Source organism: Vipera ursinii (assembly GCF_947247035.1).
Source record: "Vipera ursinii genome assembly, chromosome: 2".
Taxonomy (NCBI): domain Eukaryota; kingdom Metazoa; phylum Chordata; class Lepidosauria; order Squamata; family Viperidae; genus Vipera; species Vipera ursinii.
This window is the reverse complement of record NC_139513.1, coordinates 89,108,414-89,131,659: the sequence shown is the minus strand read 5'-3', so window position 1 is coordinate 89,131,659 and position 23,246 is coordinate 89,108,414. Positions and strand designations below refer to the sequence as shown.

At 40.2% G+C, this 23,246-nt stretch overlaps 1 protein-coding gene across 1 annotated transcript in view; it reads right to left on the bottom strand.

Annotated features, from left to right (window-relative positions):
* The window catches only part of FSTL4 (follistatin like 4), a gene marked incomplete at both ends in the record, with an annotated part of 506,362 nt that overhangs the window by 340,604 nt on the left and 142,512 nt on the right, over window positions 1-23,246 (bottom strand). Inside the window, one exon of the mRNA XM_083353371.1 lies at window positions 41-289. Within this exon, the coding sequence (XP_083209497.1) occupies window positions 41-289 (249 nt within the window). The remainder of the gene's footprint in view (window positions 1-40; window positions 290-23,246) is intronic.

Here is a 23,246-nt window from a genome sequence, read left to right as displayed (position 1 = left end):
AAAGATGGCAGAAATTTTTATAAACAGAAAGACGTTTTACCTTTGAAGAAACAGTCTTTGCTGTGAATAATGTAAATTTTCTTCTTTTGCAAGCACGAAGCTCGATGCAGTTCACAATGGTTTTCATAGAATTTGCCATCTGATCCACATACTGGCATGTAACTGGGCTTGCAATAACTGACGCATCTACATTCAGGTTGATTAGTCTCCTTGTTCACAATACATTGACTTCCCTGTTCACAATACTTTTTTTCACATAATGCATGGAGCCCATCTTGCCCATAAAGCACTGAAAAAGCAGGAAAAAAATTCCCAGTATTAATAATCAAGCAGAATCACTGGAGGAAACCTTTCTTTTGTGGCAACTGAGCATTTCAGTATATCCAACAGGCATCTATGAGTTTATCTCAAGGAAGATATATTAAATGTAGACATGGTTCACAGTGTGGCATCTATGGAAATGGGCAAGACTACATCTCTTGATTTCATCTTAATATATTAGGTATATATTAATGTATAAGGTACAGTTCTCCCATTGAAGGAATAAAAGACTTTCAGTGGGAGAAAGTGAAATCACACAAGTGGCTTTTTTGAAAAGATTCTACATCATCAGACTTTAGATAATAATATAGTATTTTTCAAGCCTCTTGTGCAACCTACCATGTTATTTAATCTGTTATTTCATGTCATTCTTATTGATAATGGCAGGCCATTAGCCTGGTAGTTTTGTATGTCTCTTCCAAAACAGTTACCATTTTTTTTTCATTCCCATCAATGATTAATTAGCAAAACACAAACCCATAAGCCTATGGATGTTTAAAATTGCAGTGCTAGCATATACAGTAAACATTATCTTTTATGCATTCAGTTTAGAAGCAGAACTTTTTTTTTTCAAAGATATATCCATATTAGCATACTGCAGGTCTTTTTAAGGAGCAGTTAACAGCAGTTATTGCAGAAAATGTTAAGCAAATGGCTAAATAATGCTATCTGCAACAATACTTGCTATAAGTAAGGCCTGGTAAGGCATTCAAATATCTTATCATGGGAAGAACATGGAAGGACTGCCTGACATTTCAGCAACTTCTTAAGTTAAACTAAAAGGTCTGGAAGCAGGTTGTAACTGTTTAGCCAAATGTTTGAAATTATTTTTCAGCCATTCCAGATCAAAAAGAGCCTTGGTGGAGCAGTGGGCTAATGTCTCCTTAAGTAACACCAGCTGCCTGCAATTAGTGCAGGTTCGAGTCCCACCAGGCTCAAGGTTGACTCAGCCTTCCATCCTTCCGAGGCAGGTAAAATGAGGACCCAGATTGTTGGGGGCAATAAGCTGACTTTGTAAAAATGCCGCTTGGGGGGGGGCTGAAAGCCCTAATAAGCAGGCATATACATAGAATGAAGGCTATTGCTAAGCACATTGATTTGTGCTTCTTAGATTGTAAGCCGCCCTGAGTCTTCGGAGAAGGGCGGGATATAAATGGGATTAAAAAAAATGGGAAAGGCAGACTGGTAAAGAGGGTATTCAGCTTCTAAGATTAGAACTTTGAATGCCAAAATATGTTTTATTATAGCATTTATGTGTTTTATAACATACAGTATGAGAAGTAGATGTACAGTGTTCATGAATAATGCTCATGCAGATGGAATAAATTGAGATGAAACACTGCCCAGATCAATATTTTAAAATAAGAATCTGACAAAGCGGTTGGGTTCTACTTGAACAGCTTTATTTTTAAATGTACAACTGAATTGACTGACATTGTCAGTCTCCAATCATTAGCATAATTTTGACAATTAGAAGATTATTGTGTACTGCTAATTGTAATAAGCATTAGTTAGAGCATCACAAAGGATGGTGTAAAAAACAATCAAAACGTAATGGTTGATTTTCAGTGTATTGTTTGCTTTAACTCTCTCGCAGCTTCTCATTGTCATTGTTTCAAAAAGCTTCAGTGTAGAAGACAGAGATTCTAATCTAAGTGAAGCCCATATTGATTTGATATATCAAATGACATAAATCAATAGCTTCACATGTTTAAAAATGATATATATATATATCTGACAAGTGTAGTTAAACCTTTATTTTCACCACTGTGGACACAAAGGAAAGGTATCTGGTATTGGAGGCTTAACTGCTTCACTCAATAACTCATTAAAATTCCACAAGTCTTGAAGAAGCTGAGGAGTATTGACATTTTTCCTGAATCATAATAAACTAGAAGGTCAAAGTGTCCAAGTGGCATGAAAATTACAGTCCCTAAGTGGCATATCTGAATATCCTTTATTCGCTTTACTAATTGTTCAATGTGCCCCTGAAACAATATTCATGGAATTGCTAATAGTAACCTATATACAATCTGACTTGCCAAGGTCACTTCCAATTATGGCATATACAATGCTTAAACACATTGTTCAGTACTGAATAGAGAAGCCCTTCAGAAAAAAAAATGAGCACAACGTTAATCATCAAATTCATTATTACCCTAATAAAAAATTGAAAATTTCTTCTGGAGATTTTGTTTTTTAGAAAGAATCAGCACGTACATTGAAGCTGGTTTCTGGACTAATATAGGTTTTGGGAAACTCTAAACTATCTTCCTGGAGAGGGGAGAAGGCTGATTGCCAAAAACTCTGCATAAGCCTCTGAAAAATATGTGTGCAGAAGGAATTGTATGATTCATCAAAATATTTTGGTCATTGCTTAATGACAAGAAATGAGTGTCATTGCTTAATGAAAGAAATTAATGTTTAAAAGAAGCAACAGATTAGGGAGTTAACCTTTAGGGTGTAACTTTTAAAAGAAGCTATAACTTAACAGCAAAGATCTACTTACAATGTACAGGTGATCCTCAACTTACAGCTACAATTGAGCCCAAAATTTTCATTGCTAAGCAAGACACTTGTTAAGTGAATTTTGGCCTTTTTAACTATCTTTCTTGACACTGTTGTTAAGTGAATCACTTCAGTTGTTAAGTTAGTAACATGGTTGTTACGTGAATCTGGCTTCCCTGTTGTCTTTGCTTGTCAGAAGGTTGTTAGAAGGTTTCAAAAGGTGATAACATGATCCCTGGACACTGCAACCATCATAAACACATGTCAGTTGTCAAACTTCCAAATTTTGATCATATGACCACAGGACGCGATAGTTGTGTGAAAAACAGTCATAGCTTTGTTTTTCAGTGACACTGTAACTTCAAACAGTCACTAAACAAATGGTTGTAAATCAAAGACTGACTGTACTTACTTTATTTGAATTCCACCCTTATTATTTTTACGAATAACTCAAGGTAGCAAACATATCCAACACACCTTCCTTCTATTTCCCCACAAGAAACCCGAGAGGTGAGTTGTGCTGAAAGAGGATGACTAGCTCAAAGTAACCCAGCTGGCTTTCATGGCTTAAGGAGGGACTTGAACTCACAATCTCCTACTTTCCAGCCTGGAGCCTTAACCACTAGACCAAACTGGTTAGTTGGAGGAAAAAATGTGGCATTACTAATCTGAGTTTCATATTAATATGTATCATCATGCTGAAAATTAATGATAGAATAAAAGACAAAAATAAGTTGCCAGTCCATTTTGCAAAATATCTGAACCATAATAAAATCCTCCAGGAAACAAATGCTTTAGTCCAGGGGTGTCAAACTGCCAGCCCAAGGGCTGGATGTGTCATACCGAAACTGCATCCACTTCATTGCCAGCTATGGGAAAAAGTCGTGATACATCATGACATGTCACATGATGTTGCAAGTTTGACACCCCTGCTTTAGTCCATCTCATCCTTTCCATTTTTTTCCAGAGAGGACTTGCCTGCCCAGAGACCTTGAAAATGCAAGTGAAAATATCCACATTTCAAAATTTTTCATAAACTTACTGCATTTTTCCCATGTCAAAAAATGTCAAACTCACCTATGACATTCAAAAACAGCACCTGCAGGTGATGAGAGTTAAAGAAAGATAAGAATGGAGTGTTGGAAGACTTCCAAATCTTTTCTAATGCCCAGAATTAAGTGTTTGTTATGGGACTGTCCAGAAATAACTTTATTTTTATTACTGTGATGAATTCTGCATAGTTACGTTGTGTTCATCATTTAAAAAATAATGAAGAAATATGTTTCTCTAGTCAGGGACTAGAAATATTCATTCAATTATTAGTTAGATGAAGTAGACTATTGGCAAAAAATGTTGGACGGTAAAGAAACTTCAATGAAGCACTAGTCTGTTCATTGTACCAAGGTGCTTTGTCCAAAAGGCATCTGTACTTTATTTTTACTTTGAAAATATTTCATTTCTCATCCAAGAAGCTTCAGCTCAGTTCTAACATCTGTTCTCAAGCTAGCATTCTGGAGAACTCTGGGACTTGAAGCCCACGCATCTTAAAACTGCTAAGGTTGAGAAACACTACTTCAAACTATTACAAGACAGCAGCCAAAATTTTCCCTAAACCTTTCCTACTGCCCAACTTTAATCCCGAGTGCTCTTTTTCTGAGCATCATTATAGTAATTTCCACAGTGGGTTGATGGATCATATGATCACGTCTCTACAGATATCCATATTTCTGGAACTTTGTTAGCACACAGTCAGCAAGCCTAACTTAATCATTTATGGTCCACTTACTTTGCCATTAGGAATAAACTCAAAGTAACATATTCTTCTAGAGGAAACATTTGCTGTCTTCATGCAAGGGGTACAAGCTGTAGTAACTTTACTTTCAGGTGCTACCCGGGACCAATTATTTAGAGACATTTTGGAAAATCATTCTGGTGTACTGACTAAATCTTTCACTTAGAAACAGTGAGAGTGAGTTCTGGTTCTCCCTTAGGCATGAAAAGTAGCTGAGTGAATTTGGCCCAGTTATTCTCTCTTACCCCTTCATGGATTACTGCCTTGTCGTGATGAAGGGGCGTGCATAATTCAATGAAGCTATGAGCTATGCCGTGCAGGGCCACCCAAGATGGAAAGGTCATAGCAGAGAGTTCTGACAAAACGTGATCCACTGGAGAAGGAAATGGCAAACCACTCCAGTATCTTTGCCATGAAAACCCCATGGACAGTACCAAAAGGCAAAATGATATGACGCTGGAAGATGAGCCCCTCAGGTCGGAAGGCGTCCAATATGCTCCTTGGGAAGAGCAGAGGGCTAGTACTAGTAGCGCCAGAAAGAATGAAGCGACTGGGCCAAAGCCGAAAGGACGCTCAGCTGTGGATGTGTCTGGTGGTGAAAGGAAAGTCCGATGCTGTAAAGATTTTTTCTCCATAGGAACCTGGAATGTAAGATCCATAAATCAAAAAAAGCTGGACATGGTCAAACAAGAGATGACAATACTGAACATTGACATCTTAGGTATCAGTGAACTAAAATGTACAGGAATGGGTGAATTTAATTCAGATGACCATCAGGTATACTACTGTGGGCAAGAATCCCTCAGAAGAAATGGAGTAGCCTTCATAGTCAATAAAAGAGTAGGAAAAGCAATACTGGGATACAATCCTCAAAATGACAGAATGATCTCAGTTCGAATCCAAGGCAAACCATTCAATATCACAGAAGTCCAAGTCTATGCCCCAACCACCAGTGCTGAAGAGGATGAAATTGACCACTTTTATGAAGCCCTACAGCACCTTATAGAACTAACACCAAAAAATGATGTCCTTATCATCATGGGGGATTGGAATGCTAAAGTAGGAAGCCAAAAGATAAGCGGAATAACAGGCAAGTTTGGCCTTGGAGTACAAAATGAAGCAGGGCACAGGCTGATAGAATTTTGTCAAGAGAATACGATGGTCATAGCAAACACTCTTTTCCAACAAGCCAAGAGAAGGCTCTACACATGGACATCACCAGACGGTCAACACAGAAATCAGATTGACTATATGCTCTGCAGCCAAAGATGGAGAAGCTCTATATAGTCAGTAAAAACAAGACCAGGAGCTGACTGTGACTCAGACCATGAGCTTCTCATTGCAAAGTTTAGGCTTAAACTGAAGAAAGTAGGGAAAAGCGCTAGGCCAGTCAGGTATGAATTAAATCATATCCCTGTTGAATATACAGTAGAGGTGATAAATAGATTTAAGGAATTAGATCTGATAGACAGAGTGCCTGAAGAACTATGGACAGAGGTTCGCAACATTGTAGAACAGGTAGCAACCAAAACCATCCCAAAGAAAAAGAAATGCAAGAAAGCAAAATGGCTGTCTGAGGAAGCTTTATAAATAGCTGAGGAAAGGAGGGAAGCGAAAGGCAAGGGAAAAAAAGAAAGATATGCCCAATTAAATGCAGAATTCCAGAGAATAGATAGAAGAGATAAGAATGCCTTCTTAAATGAACAGTGCAAAGAAATAGAAGAAAACAATAGAATAGGGAGGACCAGAGATCTTTTCAAGAAAATTGGAAAGATGAAGGGAACGTTTCATGCAAAAATAGTCATGATAAAGGACCAAAATGGCAGGGACCTAACAGAGGCAGAAGAGATTAAGAAGAGGTGGCAAAATTACACAGAAAAACTATACAAGAATGAGCTTAACGTCCCTGATAATCACATTGAGGTGGTAACTGACCTTGAGCCAGACATCCTAGAATGTGAAGTGAAGTAGGCCTTAGAAAAGCTGAGCAACAACAAAGCTAGTGGAGGTGATAGTATTCCAGCTGAGCTATTCAAAATCTTAAAAGACGCTGCAGTAAAAGTGCTACACTCAATTTGCCAGCAAATTTGGAAAACTCAACAGTGGCCACAGGATTGGAAAGGATCAGTTTACATTCTAATTCCAAAGAAAGGCAGTGCCAAAGAATGTTCAAACTATCGCACCATTGCACTCATTTCTCATGCTAGTAAAGTTATGCTTAAAATCCTACAAGCTAGACTTCAGCAGTATGTGGATCGAGAACTACCAGAAGTACAGGCAGGATTTCAAAGAGGCAGAGGAACTAGAGATCAAATTGCCAACATACAGTGGATCATGGAGAAAGCTAGAGAGTTCCAGAAAAACATCTACTTCTGCTTCATTGACTATGCTAAAGCCTTTGATTGTGTGGATCATAACAAACTGTGGCAAGTCCTTAAAGAGATAGGTGTACCAGACCATCTTATTTGTCTCTTGAGAAACATATATGCGGGCCAAGAAGCAACAGTGAGAACTGGACACGGAACTACTGATTGGTTCAAAATTGGGAAAGAAGTCCGGCAAGGCTGTATACAGTACTGTCACCTTGCCTATTTAACCTGTATGCAGAGCACATCATGAGAAAGGCAGGTCTAGATGAATCAAAAGTTGGAATTAAGATTGCTGGAAGAAATATCAACAACCTAAGATATGCAGATGATACCACTCTAATGGCAGAAAGTGAAGAGGAACTGAAGAGTCTCTTGTTGCGAGTGAAGGAGGAGAGTGCAAAAGTTGGGTTGAAACTAACCATTAAGAAAACCAAGATCATGGCATCCCTCTCAATTCCTGGCAAATAGATGGGGAAGAAATGGAGGTAGTGACATATTTTATTTTCCTGGGCTCCAAGATCACTGCAGATGGGGACTGTAGTCAAGAAATTAAAAGATGCTTGCTCCTGGGGAGGAAAGCCATGGCAAATCTAGACAGCACACTACAAAGCAGAGACATCACCCTGTCAACAAAAGTGCGTATAGTCAAGGCTATGGTCTTCCCAGTTGCAATGTATGGCAGTGAAAGCTGGACCATAAAAAAGTCTGAGCGCCAAAGAATTGTGGCCTTTGAACTCTGGTGCTGGAGAAGACTCCTGCGAGTCCCTTGGACTGTAAGGCGATCAAACCGATCAGTCCTAGAGGAGATCAACCCTGACTGCTCTTTAGAAGGCCAGATCCTGAAGCTAAAACTCAAATACTTTGGCCACCTAATGAAAAGGAAGGACTCACTGGAGAAGAGCCTAATGCTGGGAAAGATTGAGGGCAATAGAAGAATGGGACGACAGAGAATGAGGTGGCTGGATGGAGTCACTGAAGCAGTAGGTGTGAGCTTAAATGGACTCCAGAAGATGGTAGAGGACAGGAAGGCCTGGAGGAACGTTGTCCATAGGGTCACGATGGGTTGGACACGACTTCACAACTAACAACAACAACAATTCTCTCTTAGCCCACCTGACCAAATTCTTGTTGTGTGGAAAATAGGCAGGAACATCAGATATGTATGATGTCTTGAGCTGACCAAAAATAAAGTGACACAAAAACCTAATAAATGCTAAAATAAGGATTTGGAGACTTCAAATTATATGTTGTCTGTTTTTTTTCTTTTCCAAACTACCTTAGAATTTACTTCTCTTTTCCTATGTCACCTTTAGTAAGTGTTCAACTAAATGCTTGGTTCTCTTAGGTTTATTACAATGCTAACAATCCCTCAACCACTTCTGTATTCATACTGAAAAGGAGTGAGAAATGAGATGGCTACTTATGGAGTTTCTTCAACAGATCAGCATAAAACAGAACACAAATTTAGTGTAAATATGTGTTACTGAGCCCTTTTAGTAGTTGATTTAGTGTAAGATTTTAAGCAGGAAAATAAATCCCAGAGAGGGAAAGGGAGGAAATGACCAGGATATGTCACCAGTTTGGTGTTAGATATGAGCATGTTCAAGACATGGGCTCTTCTACTTTCTTCTTTCTTTTGAAACAAGACTAGGACTGAACAGCTATTCAGACATAGAATGGATTCAGAGATATGTACTTTGTGAAGTAACACAATGAACACCCTAATTGGAAAACAACATATAAATAATAAAACTAGCTTTGTTTTTAAGATGTTACTAGGACAATAAGAATTATTTTAGCTGTGTCTCACCACAGGGAGGTCCTGTTACAAAAACCCTCAGAAGAGGATTTTCAAAAGCATTGTTAATTAATGAAGTGGTGAGCAGTAGCTCTCAACTAACTTTTGACCTCAGTCTTCTACACTATTAGGTAAAGTGTCTCAGAAGCCTTGCTTTCCCAAGTGATGCTGCTTATAGCAGAATGCAACCCTTTAAAGCCACAGTGCCTCCTGAAGTACACTTGAATACACTTAAAAAGAGATGAGTAGGCTTATCAGCCAGAGCACAAAAATGATCTATCTGTTCACTTTTCAGCTTCTGAGACAATGAAAAAAATCCAGGATGTAGTTCACTAATTAAACAAGCCTCTCATCAATTTTTCTCTCTTGTTATTAAAACTGAATGAATTTCCCACTCCTGCAAGGATTATAAAAAACAGTAATGGAAAAGGTAATCAAGTGGAACTAGTAGCTAACTGCTTGGAGGATTTATGAGCCCACCACAGTGTATGAAAAAGATATAATTTGTTTAATTTATTACTCATAAGGAAAGCAATTTTCTAGGGTTAAAAGTGGATCATCTTACAAAACAAGCCACTTTTTAACTCTAATTAAATTTAGGAAGTATGGACTAAGATATGAGCTTCTCTGTCATATTATAGGAAGGAAATTTTGTCTCATCAAGTACAGTTAAATATTTGTTTTCAGATTAAATCTGGTTAAGTATATCTGGATTTAAGTAACAAGTATGTTTTGCTGAAATTTAATTGGCATGATCAGCCCAAATGAAGCCATAATTGGCAGGACTAGCCATCACCCCAGAAGACAAACTCAGGATCCAAAAAGATCTTGACAAAATTGAACCATGGGCCCTATCCAACAAAATGAGTTTCAATGTGGAAAAAAACAAAGTTTTATATTTAGGCAGGAAAAACCAAAGGCACACATACAGATTGGGTGAGACCTGGTGTTGTGTAGTGAGTTCTTTGGAGGCAGTAAGAGAGATGAGAGGTTGCAAACAGGAACATTGCTTTATTGAGGCAAACAGGAACAGAACTGAAACAGAGGCTTCTGTGCAGCTACTTATATGGTTGGCCACTACGCGGTGGCCAATAGGTTTAAAGGAACCCATTCCCGTCCCAAATCATCCAATGATCTTCTTGGAGACAGCAAGTCTGGCTAGTCAGTGACCGTTATACAGACACACCAATTGAGCAACCTTAAGCAGCATTCAAACAAACACATGAAACAGTTCAAGTAAAATCCCAATACAATACATCTGGCTTAAAAATAGTTACTGTGAGAGGGTCCTTGGAGTCCTAGTGGATAATCACTTGACTATGAGCCAGCAGTATGCAGCAGCAACCAAAAAAGCTAATACAATACTCGGTTGTATAAACAGAGGCATAGAATCAAGATCACACAAAGTATTATTACCACTTTATAAAATCCTGGTAAGACCACACCTGGAATACTGCAGCCAATTTTGGTTACCGTATCACAAAAAAGATGTTGAGAGTTTCGACAAAATTCAGAGAAGAGCAACTAAGATGATCAAAGGCCTGGAGACTAAAACATATGAAGAACAGCTACAGGATTTGGGTTTCTCTAGTCTAAAGAAAAGAAGAAATAGGGGAGACATGATAGCAATATTCCAGTATCTGAGGGGCTGCCACAAGGCAGAGAGGGCCAGATTGTTCACCAAAACACCAGAGGGAAGGATGAGAAACAATGGTTGGAAACTGGTCAAAGAGAGAAACAATCTGGAATTAAGGAGAAACTTCCTGACAGTGAGGACAATCAACCAGCGGAACAGCTTATCCCCAGAAATCAAGGGTGCTTCATCACTGGAGATTTTTAAGAAAAGACTAGACATTCACCTGTCTGAGATGGTGTAGGTTCTGCTGCTTGAGCAGGGGGCTGGACTAGAAGACCTCTAAGGTCCATTCCAGCTCTCTCCTCTTCTCTCCTTTCCTATCGTCTCGTATCCTATCCTATCCTCTCCTATCTTATCCTAATAATTTGTTTTAATTGATTTCTATAAGAACATAAAGATTATGCTTAGTTTCTGATTATTCATTTCCCTAAATAGCACAAGTTCATATACCTAATATGCCTATATTAGCAAAACTCCATTTGTTAAGTCTAGAAATAACATATTTCTTTGGTGAGATGGACAGCGTATAAGTTAAATAAATAAATTTATGTTATTTCAGTTTCTAACTGCTTCAGAAAGATAAGTACTTCATTTGATTATCCAACAGATAGATAACATTTACACATCTGTACTGAGTAGCCTCTTGACAGCCATCACAAAAAGGATTTTAAAAGACAGCTTAAAAACCAGTTAGGAAAAACCTCCTCCAAATTTTTATTCAAATAATAAGCAAGTGGCTAATCTAACATAAAAAATGGTGAGAGTCTTTACAATAAAAGCTGGAGGGAGGCCACACCATCCTTAAAAATGATGAATAGAAAGCTCCCGTTTGAAAATGTACTTTCAGTAAGGACAGGCTGATGTATCCTTTCTGAAAAGGTGAAGAGGAAGCAACTGGGAACACCAATCTTCTCTGGACCAGTGTGCATTACATCATTAGTTGCAGAAAAGCTTCTCATGCATGCATTACATATTAATTACTTGTAAAGAGTAATTACTGATAAAGTAAATTTAAATATCTTGCATGTCTCCATTGTATTCAGCTTGTACAATTTACTGGGTTATAAGGATAACAAACCAGTGATTCTGACAAGGGAGCTTTCTTCCCCCTTTTCTTTTGCAATGAATATTTACAATTGTTCTTCAGGTAAAATGATGCTTTGGAGCACTATAAATTTAGTCATATGCAAATTTAACTTAGTTCTTTTCAAGGAACAAACCAAAGTATGCCTTTTTGTCACTGCCATAGGAAAAGAAAGACAATTTCTGAGAAATGCCTCAGGTCTAACATTAGAGGCAAATCATGCTAATACATCACAATTATGATACAAATGGAACAAAAATAAATCCAGGATGACTCTTTTTTGCAACAATAACATAGCGATTTAGAAGGAAAATACATCCATACCAAATGCAATTCTTGCTTAATACTACGCAAACTTACAAAGTATAACCAACATTCCACATTCAATGATATTGCACTTCTATATAGCTCCACAGGATTTTAGTTTAATAAATGCAACCTAATTGTTCAGGTGATGAGGAAATCTAGAAGTCACATGCATATTTCAGGCATATTATCTACATTAGATACAGAAAAGGGTAGCAACATGCCGCTCCATAAGTGAGATGGGCGCTCTCTAAATTTAATATATAATCAAGATGGATAGTGATTAATATTTATATGTTACTTATATGTAAGGGTGTAGGTATATACATATGTTGTATATAGTATGTTTAAATGTGTGTTATGTATATGTACGCTTTGAAAGCAAGCAACTAAATTTCAATTTTATTGTATGCCATTGTGCCCACAGTAAAAAATGACAATACAGTTTATCTAATCTAATCTAATCTAATCTAATCTAATCTAATCTAATCTAATCTAAAAATATAATTATAGAGGAAAATGATAATAGGAATCTCAGAGGTGAACAACAAAATGTTATCTGCCCCTGTTTAAAATTTAAGAATAGTCTGGGCATTGAAATAGGGGGACATATATTTAGAACCAGGGTGCAACATATAACAAGCTATATGAGGAACTAAGAAACTTTCAGCTATAATTTATAGGATTATGCTCACAAATCTGAGGATGATACACACAAATGCTTAGAGAGACATACAGACTGCCTAGATAAGTAATTTCCAAATTATTTGAACCGATGGATATATGCACACTATTGAAAGTCGACACCAGGGTGGGGACAGACAGCAAATACTGAAATAAAGTTCTTGGGAAGGACGGGATAGAAAAACTAAACAATAATGGCCTTCTGCTTTTGAGCAAATGTGCTGAGCACAACCTGTACATCACAAATACAATGATGACTTGCAAAGAAGTACAAAACAACCTGTACATCACAAATACAATGATGACTTGCAAAGAAGTACAAAACAACCTGGATTCACTCCAAGGTCAAACAAGGTCAAACACTGACAACTACTTGACTATGTGATACTACATCAGCACAATCTTAAAGATGTCCCCATCACCCAGCCCATGTGAAGTGCTGAGTGTTGGTCTGATTATAAGCTGGTCCAGTTGGTCTTCAACCTGCACATACTGTAAGCAACCAAGAAATCTCAGAACATCATTCAGCACTGGCACAATGAAAGACTGAGGCCAATTCCAACATTTTCAAGATGTATTTAATGAAAAACACACTGGACAGTTTACTACTTGTAGGAACCTATGCTGAAAAATGGAAGCAGTTTAAAGATATCATCATGCAGCCTGCAACTACTGTACTTGGACTGAAAACCCAGAATCACAAAAACTGGTTTGATAAAAGCCACAAGATCATTTCAGCAGTCCTTTGGGCCAAGGGCAAGTCCTATACAGACTGGCAAAATGATCCATCATCTGTATTAAGGAAGGACAAGTTTAATATCTTCAATCTAAAGTACAGGCATAATTGCATAATGCAAGACAAGTGGCTTCAGGGAATGTTGAGCAGATGGAGCATTATGCAGTCATGCATGCTACCAAAGACTTCTTCAGTGCCATAAAGACAGTTTAAGATTCTTTTAAACCAGGATGCTCTCCTCCTTGCTGTCACCTGATTGGTCAAAGCTCATTAAAGACTAGGAAGGACCAAAAAACTGCTAGGCTGAACACTTTTCCAACCTACTCAATAGGTTATGCAGAGTTGACCCTGATGTCTTAGAGCAGATTCCTCAGCTGTAAGTCTTGGATGCCCTAGACCAGGGCTTTTCAACCTTTTCACAGATTGTACCACTGTTAGGACATGACAATATTTGAGTACCACCAGTGCTTAGCAAGGTGTCAAAAACTTGATGACTAAAAAAAAGGGGGGGATTTTGGATTTTACTCATTAGATTCATTTGTTCTTATAGAAATGACTAGTTTATAATATTATGGAAAAGTAAAAAGTTGAGGTTCAATGTTAATGCTTCCTTCTACTGCAACAGAGGAAGTCTGTTCTTTTTCCCTTCTCCCCCTCACTTTCCCCCCCCTTTTTCCTCCCCACTGTGTCCTACTATTTGCTTTTGTATTTTTGTATTTTATTCTATAATCTAATAAAAAATTACAAACTGTAGAAAAAAAGGAAAAAAGTACCAGTTTTAATTTCTTTGGTGGCTGTTCCTTTGCTGAATCACTTTCCCTTTGCACTGACAAGTTGTATGATGAATTTATCCATGTTTATTAGTATGCACCACTACCAGCTATCTCAGGGGTCTTCAAACTTGGCACTTTTAAGACTTGTGGACTTCAACTCCCACAATTCCTCAGTCATCATGGCTGGTTGATGAATTCTGGGAATTGAAGTCCACAGGTCTTAAAGTTGCTAAGTTTGTAGACCCCTGAGCTAGTCGGTCGGCCGTTCTTCCTCTCTCCCTTCTGAGCTCTTTCCAAAGTATAGTAAGAATGCACCCCCTCCAATCCCTTCCCTGTACCCTTAAAGACACAGGAATCAAGTGCAAAGCAAGAAAGGCTCACAAAATAAAGAAACACATAAACTCCTGTTTTTTTTTCTTTTTCTTTAAGCTGCCTCAGGTGTGTCATGTGTCACAATGTTGCAGGCTCCGGCAATTGCAAAAAGATTTAGGTTTAAATTAAGCCAGTTTAACTTCAAATAAAACTTTTTAAAATCCATAGACAGACTCAGTTAAAGGGCATAAAACTAATTACATTTGTTTAAAGTAATTAAACCTTTCCCTGTTGTCTTTTTTTCCCTTTCCCACCCAAACCACCTCCTTTCACAGCCTCTCCTCTCCACCCCTCCCCTTTTTCTTCAGTTCACCTCCAGCTCCAAGCTGCTTCCAGAAGAGCCAATCAACTGGAGCCAATCAGCTGGAGCCCTGCTGGCTCCTGGGGATTCTGCAAAGCCCAGACAGTCTGGCAGCTGCCTCTCCCTCAGGCTTGGGTGGCTTTGGCTCATTCCCCTCCCCTGCTACACTTCTCTAGGACAGTCGCATACAACCTGCCATGTGGCAAAGTACCATAGGTGGTAAGCCTACCACCGGTTGAAAAGCCCTGCCCTAGACTACCTCCCTCTACTGATAAGATCAAGAAAGCAATCTTGCAGATGAACATAAAACAAGAAGGCAGGTTGTTGGTATTCTGGCTGATGTCTACAAAGCACTAGATCCAAACATTCCAAGTTATCTTAGAAGACATCTGGCTCACAAAGGAGATGGCTGGTGATTTCTATGATGCCCCAACCATGGGTCCCTATAAAAGTAAGGGAAACAATCAGATTGTAGAAACTACAGGGCTATTTCAGTTCATTGCAAGCAAGATTTTTGTCTGCATTCTTCTGAACAGACTTGTCATGGTCTCAGAAAGGAACCTCCCAGAGGAGCAGTGAGACTTTCAACCAAATCAGAGTACAGCAGACATGATATCTGCCACGAGACAAATCAAGGAAAAGTACACAAAGAAGTACAAACCTCTTTACTCTATCTTCCTTGACCTGACAAAGGAATTTGGCATTGTACACAGGCGGGCTCTCTGGACCATCCTGTGACATTATGAATGCCTGAGGAAATTCGTGAAGATGATCCATCTACTGCACAATGGAATGACAGGACAGGACCTTTACAATGGTAACACATCAAAGCTGCATTTGTCATTTCCAGCAGGGTGAAGCAGTCCTGTTCAATCTTTTCTTTGCTTACATCTTGTCATGGGCTGTTCAGAGTCTGAAGGAGGGAGGGTATGTCAGATACTGATTGGACTTCTCTTTCTTTGACCTTTGCTACTTGAATGCACAGATAAAGCGCCTCCATATAGTCATTCAAGAAACCCTCTTTGCTGATGACTGTGCATCCTGGCACACAAACATAGTGATCTGCAGTTGATGCTTAACAAATTCTCAGATGCTTAACAAATTCTCTTTGGCCTATTAGCCTGAACAAGACTGAAGTACTTTACCAATCCATGCCAAATACCAAACTCATAGAACCAAACATCACTATAGATCACACCAAGCTGCCAAATATACAGTTTCAAATATTTGGGAAGTATCATCTTGAGCAATGGAGTCAAAGAAATTGATTACTGGATTAGCAAGTCCTGCCAGATTCTAGGATGGTTGCAAATGACATCTGTATTTATACAAAGCTGAAAATCTACAGAACTGTGGTTATCCCTTCTCTCCTACGTGGATGTGACTGGAGATCAAACAACTAGAGAAGTTACATATATACCCTCTCTGTCCCACCCTTGGCATTTGTTGACAGGACCATGTCTCCAACCTGGATGTTTTACATTATATGAAATCTACCAGCACTGAGTCCCTGAGTGTTAAAGCCCAGATGCAGTAGGTGGGACTGAATGGAATGGGTGACCACCTTCCCAGACTGCACAGAATGGATGGCTACCTTATGTCTTCCCAGTTACTACCAGATATAGTGGAGTCTGGGAAGAGACCTTAAGATTGTCCGTGTGAAGGAAATCCTATGCCACTGTGACATCCAGATGGTAGAAGCTGTGGCTGCTGACAGAACCTTCTGACAAGTCCTGTGCTTGGAAGCCTCCACTGGATTTGAAGACAGGCATTGACAAAAGCTGACAGAAAAATATGAGCACCATCAGAATGATACCCAGAGTTATCGTAACAGTTGACTTCCATTCCCTCCATTGTGCTAGCCTTTTTGCTTCCAGACTAGAATTGTCCACAGATGAACTGCACAACAGTGTGTATTCTTTGAACTAAAAGGACCACACACACACACACATGTGCGCGCACACACGTGCGCACACACACACACATACACACACACACACACACACACACACACACACACACATATATATATATATATATAATTTGTTTATTCATAGAATCTACATGGATGATCCAAAGTGGCCCAACAACAACCAAACAAAAGAATAAAAACAGAAAAGCTCTAATTCTCAGCATGCAAATATATGAGGTTCGAAGACAAATAACTCAGTCAAGAAACTGAATACAAGGCAAGGGTAAAGTGTGAGACCCAAATATCAATCACATACGGACCCTCTCAGAGGACACAATATATTTTTATAGAGGGCAAACAGGCGAAACTCAGAAAAATATACCTTGATTTCAAAACTGCAGCATAGGCATAAGTAAAATATCAAAAATATGTCTGGTAATATCAAGAGTTTAATACACATACACAATCTCTACTTTCATCTCATCCACTAGCATTTTGCCAGACTTCCAAGATGCTGTCTACCTTCTTCTCTTTTTTGAACACAGCTTCAAAATAAAGTGCCACCTGCCATTTTTATTTTCTAAGTATATCTGGAAGAGAACCTCTTGAGATATCTCTGAGATGTTCATAAGCAGAAAACAGTGACATATTCTCTCATATTGTAGAGAGAGCTGAACTGATATTTGGAGATATGCTGTCCTCAATCCGCAGTAGCATTAAATTGTCCACCCACATTTAGCTTATCCTCCTTAATAGAACTATAATTTAATTAATACCCTTTTTAAAGCCATCCAGGTCAGCAGCCATCATATCTTGTGGCAATGAATGTTACTGTAAATTAATTATGTACTGTCTGACATTTGTCTATTAAAACTACACTTTCAATCAGGTTCACTGGTTACGCCTGGTCCTAATCCTGTCCACTTTCTTCATGTCATGTATGATTTTACAACCCCAGTCATACCTTTGCACATATACAGGATATTAGAGTGTTCTGATTTTTGGGGGGTTGCTCTCTTCTATGCTTTCCCAGCTCTGATAAATTCTTTTTCAAATACCAGGACCAGAGCTATACACAGTACTTAAGTTATAGGCAAACCATAATGACATTATGATGATGGCAGCTTAATTTTTAATCACTTTCTGATTTATTTTTTAAAACATTTATACAGCCTCCTATCTTTAAACTAACTCTGGGTGGCACACAATCAAAAATGAAAAGACATATAAGATCATTTTAAAGCTATAAAGCTCAACCGAACAAAACGACAAAAACAACAACAATGGCACCAATCAGTTCTAATGTCCAGTCATATAATCTTCTCCCAACACTTGGGGGGGATCTTTAAAGCCTTATTGAAATCTTAAAGGATGGAGGCCTGCTGAACTTCAGGCAAGGTGTTCCATAGGCAGGGGTTGCCATGGAAAAGGCTTGCTTCCTAGCTCCCATCAGATAATATTAAAGGGAAGGGATTAGAAGCATGCCCACTTCTATGACCTGGGAGGACAGTTAGATGTCCTTAGTGAAAGACGTTTCTGCAGACAGCTTGGCCCATATAGAGTTTTAAAGGTGATGACCAGCACTTTGAATTGCACTTGCAAACTGGAAACGGGTGCAACTCATGCAACAGAAATGCTACGTGGGCAAAGGTAGGGCCTTCCCCTTACTGTGCATGTTGCTGCATTCTAGACCAGTTGATGTTTCCAGGTGGTCTTCAAGAGCAACCCCATGTAGAATATATTGCAGTAATGCAGATGGGAGATGACCAAGTCATTAGTCACCATGAGCAAGTCCCCTGGTCCAGGAAAGGGTGCAAATGGCATATGAGATGAATCTGTGCAATGCCCTTCCCCCCCCCCCCAAGCCATAGCTGCCATCTGTTCCTTGAGCTGGAACCATGAGTCCAGCTCAAGGAATATCCCCAAATAGCACATCAGCTCAGTCTGGGGAAAGAACACCCTATCCAGAAGAATCATCTGATCCTGGGAAGCAACTCCATCTTGTCAGGGTTATGCTGAAGCCCATTTCTCCTCATCTAGTCCTTTACAGCCTCCAGGCACTTGGCCAACACCACCACTGCATTACTTCTCTGGATAGGGATAGAGATATTGATGATAAAATATGAAATCAATGGGTGACCTCCCCTAGCATTTCATGTAGATGTTAAAAAAGAATGGGGAAAAGCTCAAGCCTGAGGCACCCCCATATTGCAGGGGGGTAGAACTTGACCTCTTCTCCTACCAACACCAGCTGGTACCAGCAGGAGGACAACCACTGTACCACAGTGCCTCCCTCTCCCAAGCCCTGAAACATGATGTGCAGAAGGATACCATGTTTGATGGTACTGAAAGCTGCTGAGAGGTCCAGCATGGCCAGAACAGTTGCAGTACTTCTATCCCAAGCCCTCCAAAAGTCATTGACTAGTGCAATCAATTCCATTTCAGTACTGTGTCTGGGCTGGAACCCAGATTGGAAAGAGTCCAGATAATTCTCTTCATGTAGCTGTGCTTCAATAAACAACTTTCCCTAATATGAGAAATTTAGAGACTGTATGAAAGTTACCTAGTACTGTGGGGTCCAAGAAAGGCCTCTTGAAAAGTGGGACAACAAGCTTTACCACACCTTCCTGCAAGGAGGCATTAATCACAGCTTAGACTCAAGCACATACTACCTCTTGGGAATCCTTAACTAGCCAGGAGAGGCATGGATCCAGAGCACAGTCCCAAGGACCTATCCATTTGCTCAAAAATACCTCCCAGATACAAAGGGTTATTCTCTATCACCTTCAATAGGTTTGCCCTGCCAGAGTTCCAACTCTGAGGAAGGTTGAGTGTCTTTATCTGACAAATGTCAAAAAATATTCCTTACAGTGACCCTGCAAGGGTTCCTCAGTTCCTTCTTACCCAGGAGAGACCTGGTTACCCAAAACAGAGCGGCCAGTTGACTACCTACAGTAAGGGTGTAAAGATTAATGTAGGCTCTTACCTGTGTTCAGTCAGCTTCCCTCTTTGTATTCTTCCAGTGGCTATCTAAGCATCTCTTACATAGTTTCATCTTTCTGAGTCACTTGGTGAACCATGACGCTCTATGAGATCCATACACACAGAGAATCTGCATAGGCACAAGTTGCAACAAGAATGTCTGCCAAACCGTGTAACAGAGTTTCAGAAAACACTAAGCACCTTCTGAAACCACATTGGTTCCATCAGGTGCCTTGGGCAGGTTGACTGAATTGGCTCCACCTCCCTCACAGAAATGTGCCTGCTTTCCTAAATTTACAAAAATGGTAAGACAGTTTTTTGAACAGCATTAATTTCAAATTCTGCAAACAAGAACTTCATTTGGTTAAGAAGAAAATATTTTGCAAGCAATTTTCATTAGTTTCAAGTCATATCCCTTGTATATATCCAGGTGAAGATTTATTATTGCTAGTCCCAGCATTATTAATAGGTATATTAATTTTTAAAAACAAAACAGAACAGAACAGAACCAGTAAATTAAGTCACTTCAACACTACCAGTATGAGATGGAATTTGCAAGTGGAATAATTTATGTCCAGCATCCCAGAATTACAGTAGGAGTAATTGCAAATCTTTTAAAACTTGGCTAAGAACCTCTCCAATACAGTAAATATAATAAGGAAATTCCTGATTACAGATTCAGTATTTATTGAGGCGTCACTCACAAGTATTGCGTTCTGTGCCTGGAAAACATCCTTAGTGAAACCCAGAGCAGCTTATAGGGAACTGTTGTGTTTAGTATTAGCTCACAAAACCCTGTACAAGAAAAGGAATTTTTAACAAATATCTCTTGAATTTGTGAGATATCTTTAATTGTTTAATTTGTATGTGGTTTTCTTTCAGATTTTTCCTCTAGGACTATTAGTGCAAAAATTTAGGAAAGCATGGAAAATGAAGAATAATTGCTTCCTTTTGTTTAATAGTTTGGAATGGTCAAATTAGAATCATTCCTATTAAAATGAGAACTAGGTTATTTTTCTTTTTACTGATAAAAGAGAATATTTGCTAGCCCTGATGATGCTATTTAGTTTGGTAATGAAACATCTGCAAGAAAACATCCAAGCTCAGAGAGCACAAGGACCCCACAAATTATATTTTGCCTATGCTTAATTCCCAGGGAATAATTTTAAATGCTCAAACCAATTGAGTCCAAGAGAGTTCCTAATGTATTATTCATGTATTATTTTGTTATTTTCATTGGCTACTATGTACAGCTGTTCCACTTTTTAGATACAATAGAGCAGGGCTTTTCAACCTTTTCACCGATTGTACCTCTTTTAGAATATGGCAATATTCAAGTACCACCAGTTGCCTAACAAGGTGTCAAAAACTTGACAAACCCCCCCCCCAGAAAAAAGGGATAAAGTACAGGTAGTCCTAACCTTTAATATCATCTCTTCTCTCACCCCCTTCAATATCATCTCTTCCCTCATGGGTGGGGAGCATGGGGGGCGGCTCCTGAACCGTGCAGCTCTTCTGAGGGGAGGAGGAGCAGAGTGGGAAGGGGCTGTGCTGGGATCGGTGCTCCTCGTGCCTTCTGCTGCCTGCCTGTGCTCTTCTGGATGCCATGGCTCCACTTGCCTGGCAGGGCTGGGGCACGCTCGTGCATGGAGTTGAACAAAGGGCTGCTGCCTTGCTTTCCATGCCATGCCAGGACTGGGCTGGACTGGGCGTGGAGCCTCCTCACAGCTTTTTCCCCTGTGGACATTGGGAGCACCCACACCACCTACTACTAGTCCCAGGGCAGCTGCCACTGTCCTGCACTTTCCAGCCCATTGCCAGCAAGCCGGGTGTGCCGGGATACCTCCCTTTGGGCTCCCTCACCCTCTCCCCCCACCCAGACTGGGGCTGGTCAGATCTCTACCATGGGAAGCCTTGTGCCTGTTCCTGGACAGCCCTCCTCCTCCATCCTTCTGCTCCTTCTGCGGGCGGACTGTGGCTTACCGAGCCCAGCGGCACCTCTACCCACATGCATCCTCAGGTGGAGGAGCCGGGCAGCCACAGCTCTCAGTCCCCTCAGGCCTCCATCTGCCGAGGCCTGAGCTCGGCATGCCCAGCTGGCCAGATATTGGCTGGAGAGCATGGGATGGCAGCAGGTACCCCGGGACTAGTGGTAGGTGAGATGGGCACTCCCAATGTCCGCAGGGGAAGAAGCAGCAAGGAGGCTCTGAGCCCAGTCGAGGCCAGCCCAGGCACGGCACAGAAAGCGAGGAAGCAGCCCCACGTGCGTCAGACCCAACCCTCGTAAAGCACCCTTTCCCCACCACCCTGACCCAGTTCCTTACCTCTGCCCAGCTTGTCCTGCAGCCTCATGGATACACACCTGGATACACCAGGATACACCACTGGTAGTGGTGGTGCAGAGGCCGATCACACTCATGAGTGGGGCAGAGGCGCTGCCTGGGGTTGTAGGGGAAGCAGGGCAAATTGCAGCAGCTGGCACCTGCAATCTGCCCGGCTTCCCCTCCAGCCCCAGGCAGCATCTCTGTCTCACGTAGCTGTCCCATTTGCCCCTGTGATCGGCCTCCATGCTGCTGCTGCTGGTGCCCACAATCTGCCCAGCCTCCCCTCCACCTGGCATAGCTCCTCCTGGGCCCCCCACACCTGCCATTAACCCTCCCGCAACCATGCAGGTTAAGGTTGCCACCCCTGCCCCCACCCAGATGCGCTCACCTCCCCCAAGCATTTTTTTACTAACTTGCTGTTGACTTACATATAGTTTGTGATCCATCCAGACACCCATATTCATTTCTCTCTCTGTCTTTTCATTAAATCATTTGTATTTTTAAATCTCATTGCTCCGTTTTAGTTTATTACTGTTGTCAACTTTCCAGACTTAATTTTAAATCTATATTAAAACATATTTGTATTTACACTGTCTTTGTAATGTATTTAAACTGAAATAAATGTGTTTGGTTTGTAAATAAACAATGCACGTGTAAAATTATTTTACTTATTCCAAAAGCAAAATAAATATTGAGCAAAATACCTTTTGAAGCTTATCTTGAAGTTTTCTATCTGTCCTTTGGATTTTAAAGTACTGCTTGAATCTAGTCTTTCTAAAGTTGTAATTCTAGGATTGGTGCATTCTGTTTCTCCATTTGCTTCTCAGCCTTCGCCACGTGTTTTTGTGGGATTATCGGAAAAAAGAAAAAAAAGTTCCATGAGACTTTCTAACTTCTTGCGAGATCTCGCAAGAAGTTAGAAAGTCTCATGAAACTTTTTTTTGTCCCACAAACATGTGGTGAAGGCTGAGAAGCAAATGGAGAAACGGAATGCAGCTGAAAGCAGGTTAGTAAAAAAAAACGCTTGGGGGAGGCGAGGGCATCTGGGCAGGGGTGGGGGCTGCAACCTTACCCTGTGCGGCTTTGGCAGGTGTTCGCTACCACAGACACAGGAAATGTGTCATGCAGCTCCAGCTGAATCTCCATCCGAAGACTGTGTGAGGTTGCCTGCTACCCCCAAGGACACCACCAATTAGCTGGAGCTGCATGCTTTGATCCTGGGCTCTCAGTATGATCCAGGAAATGTGAAGTTCCAGTTGACTTTCCCACAAGCCTGTATGGTGCTGCTGCTGCTTCACCTCATACACTTTTACACTTTTTTTTTACATTTTTTTTACAGTGCTGTTCA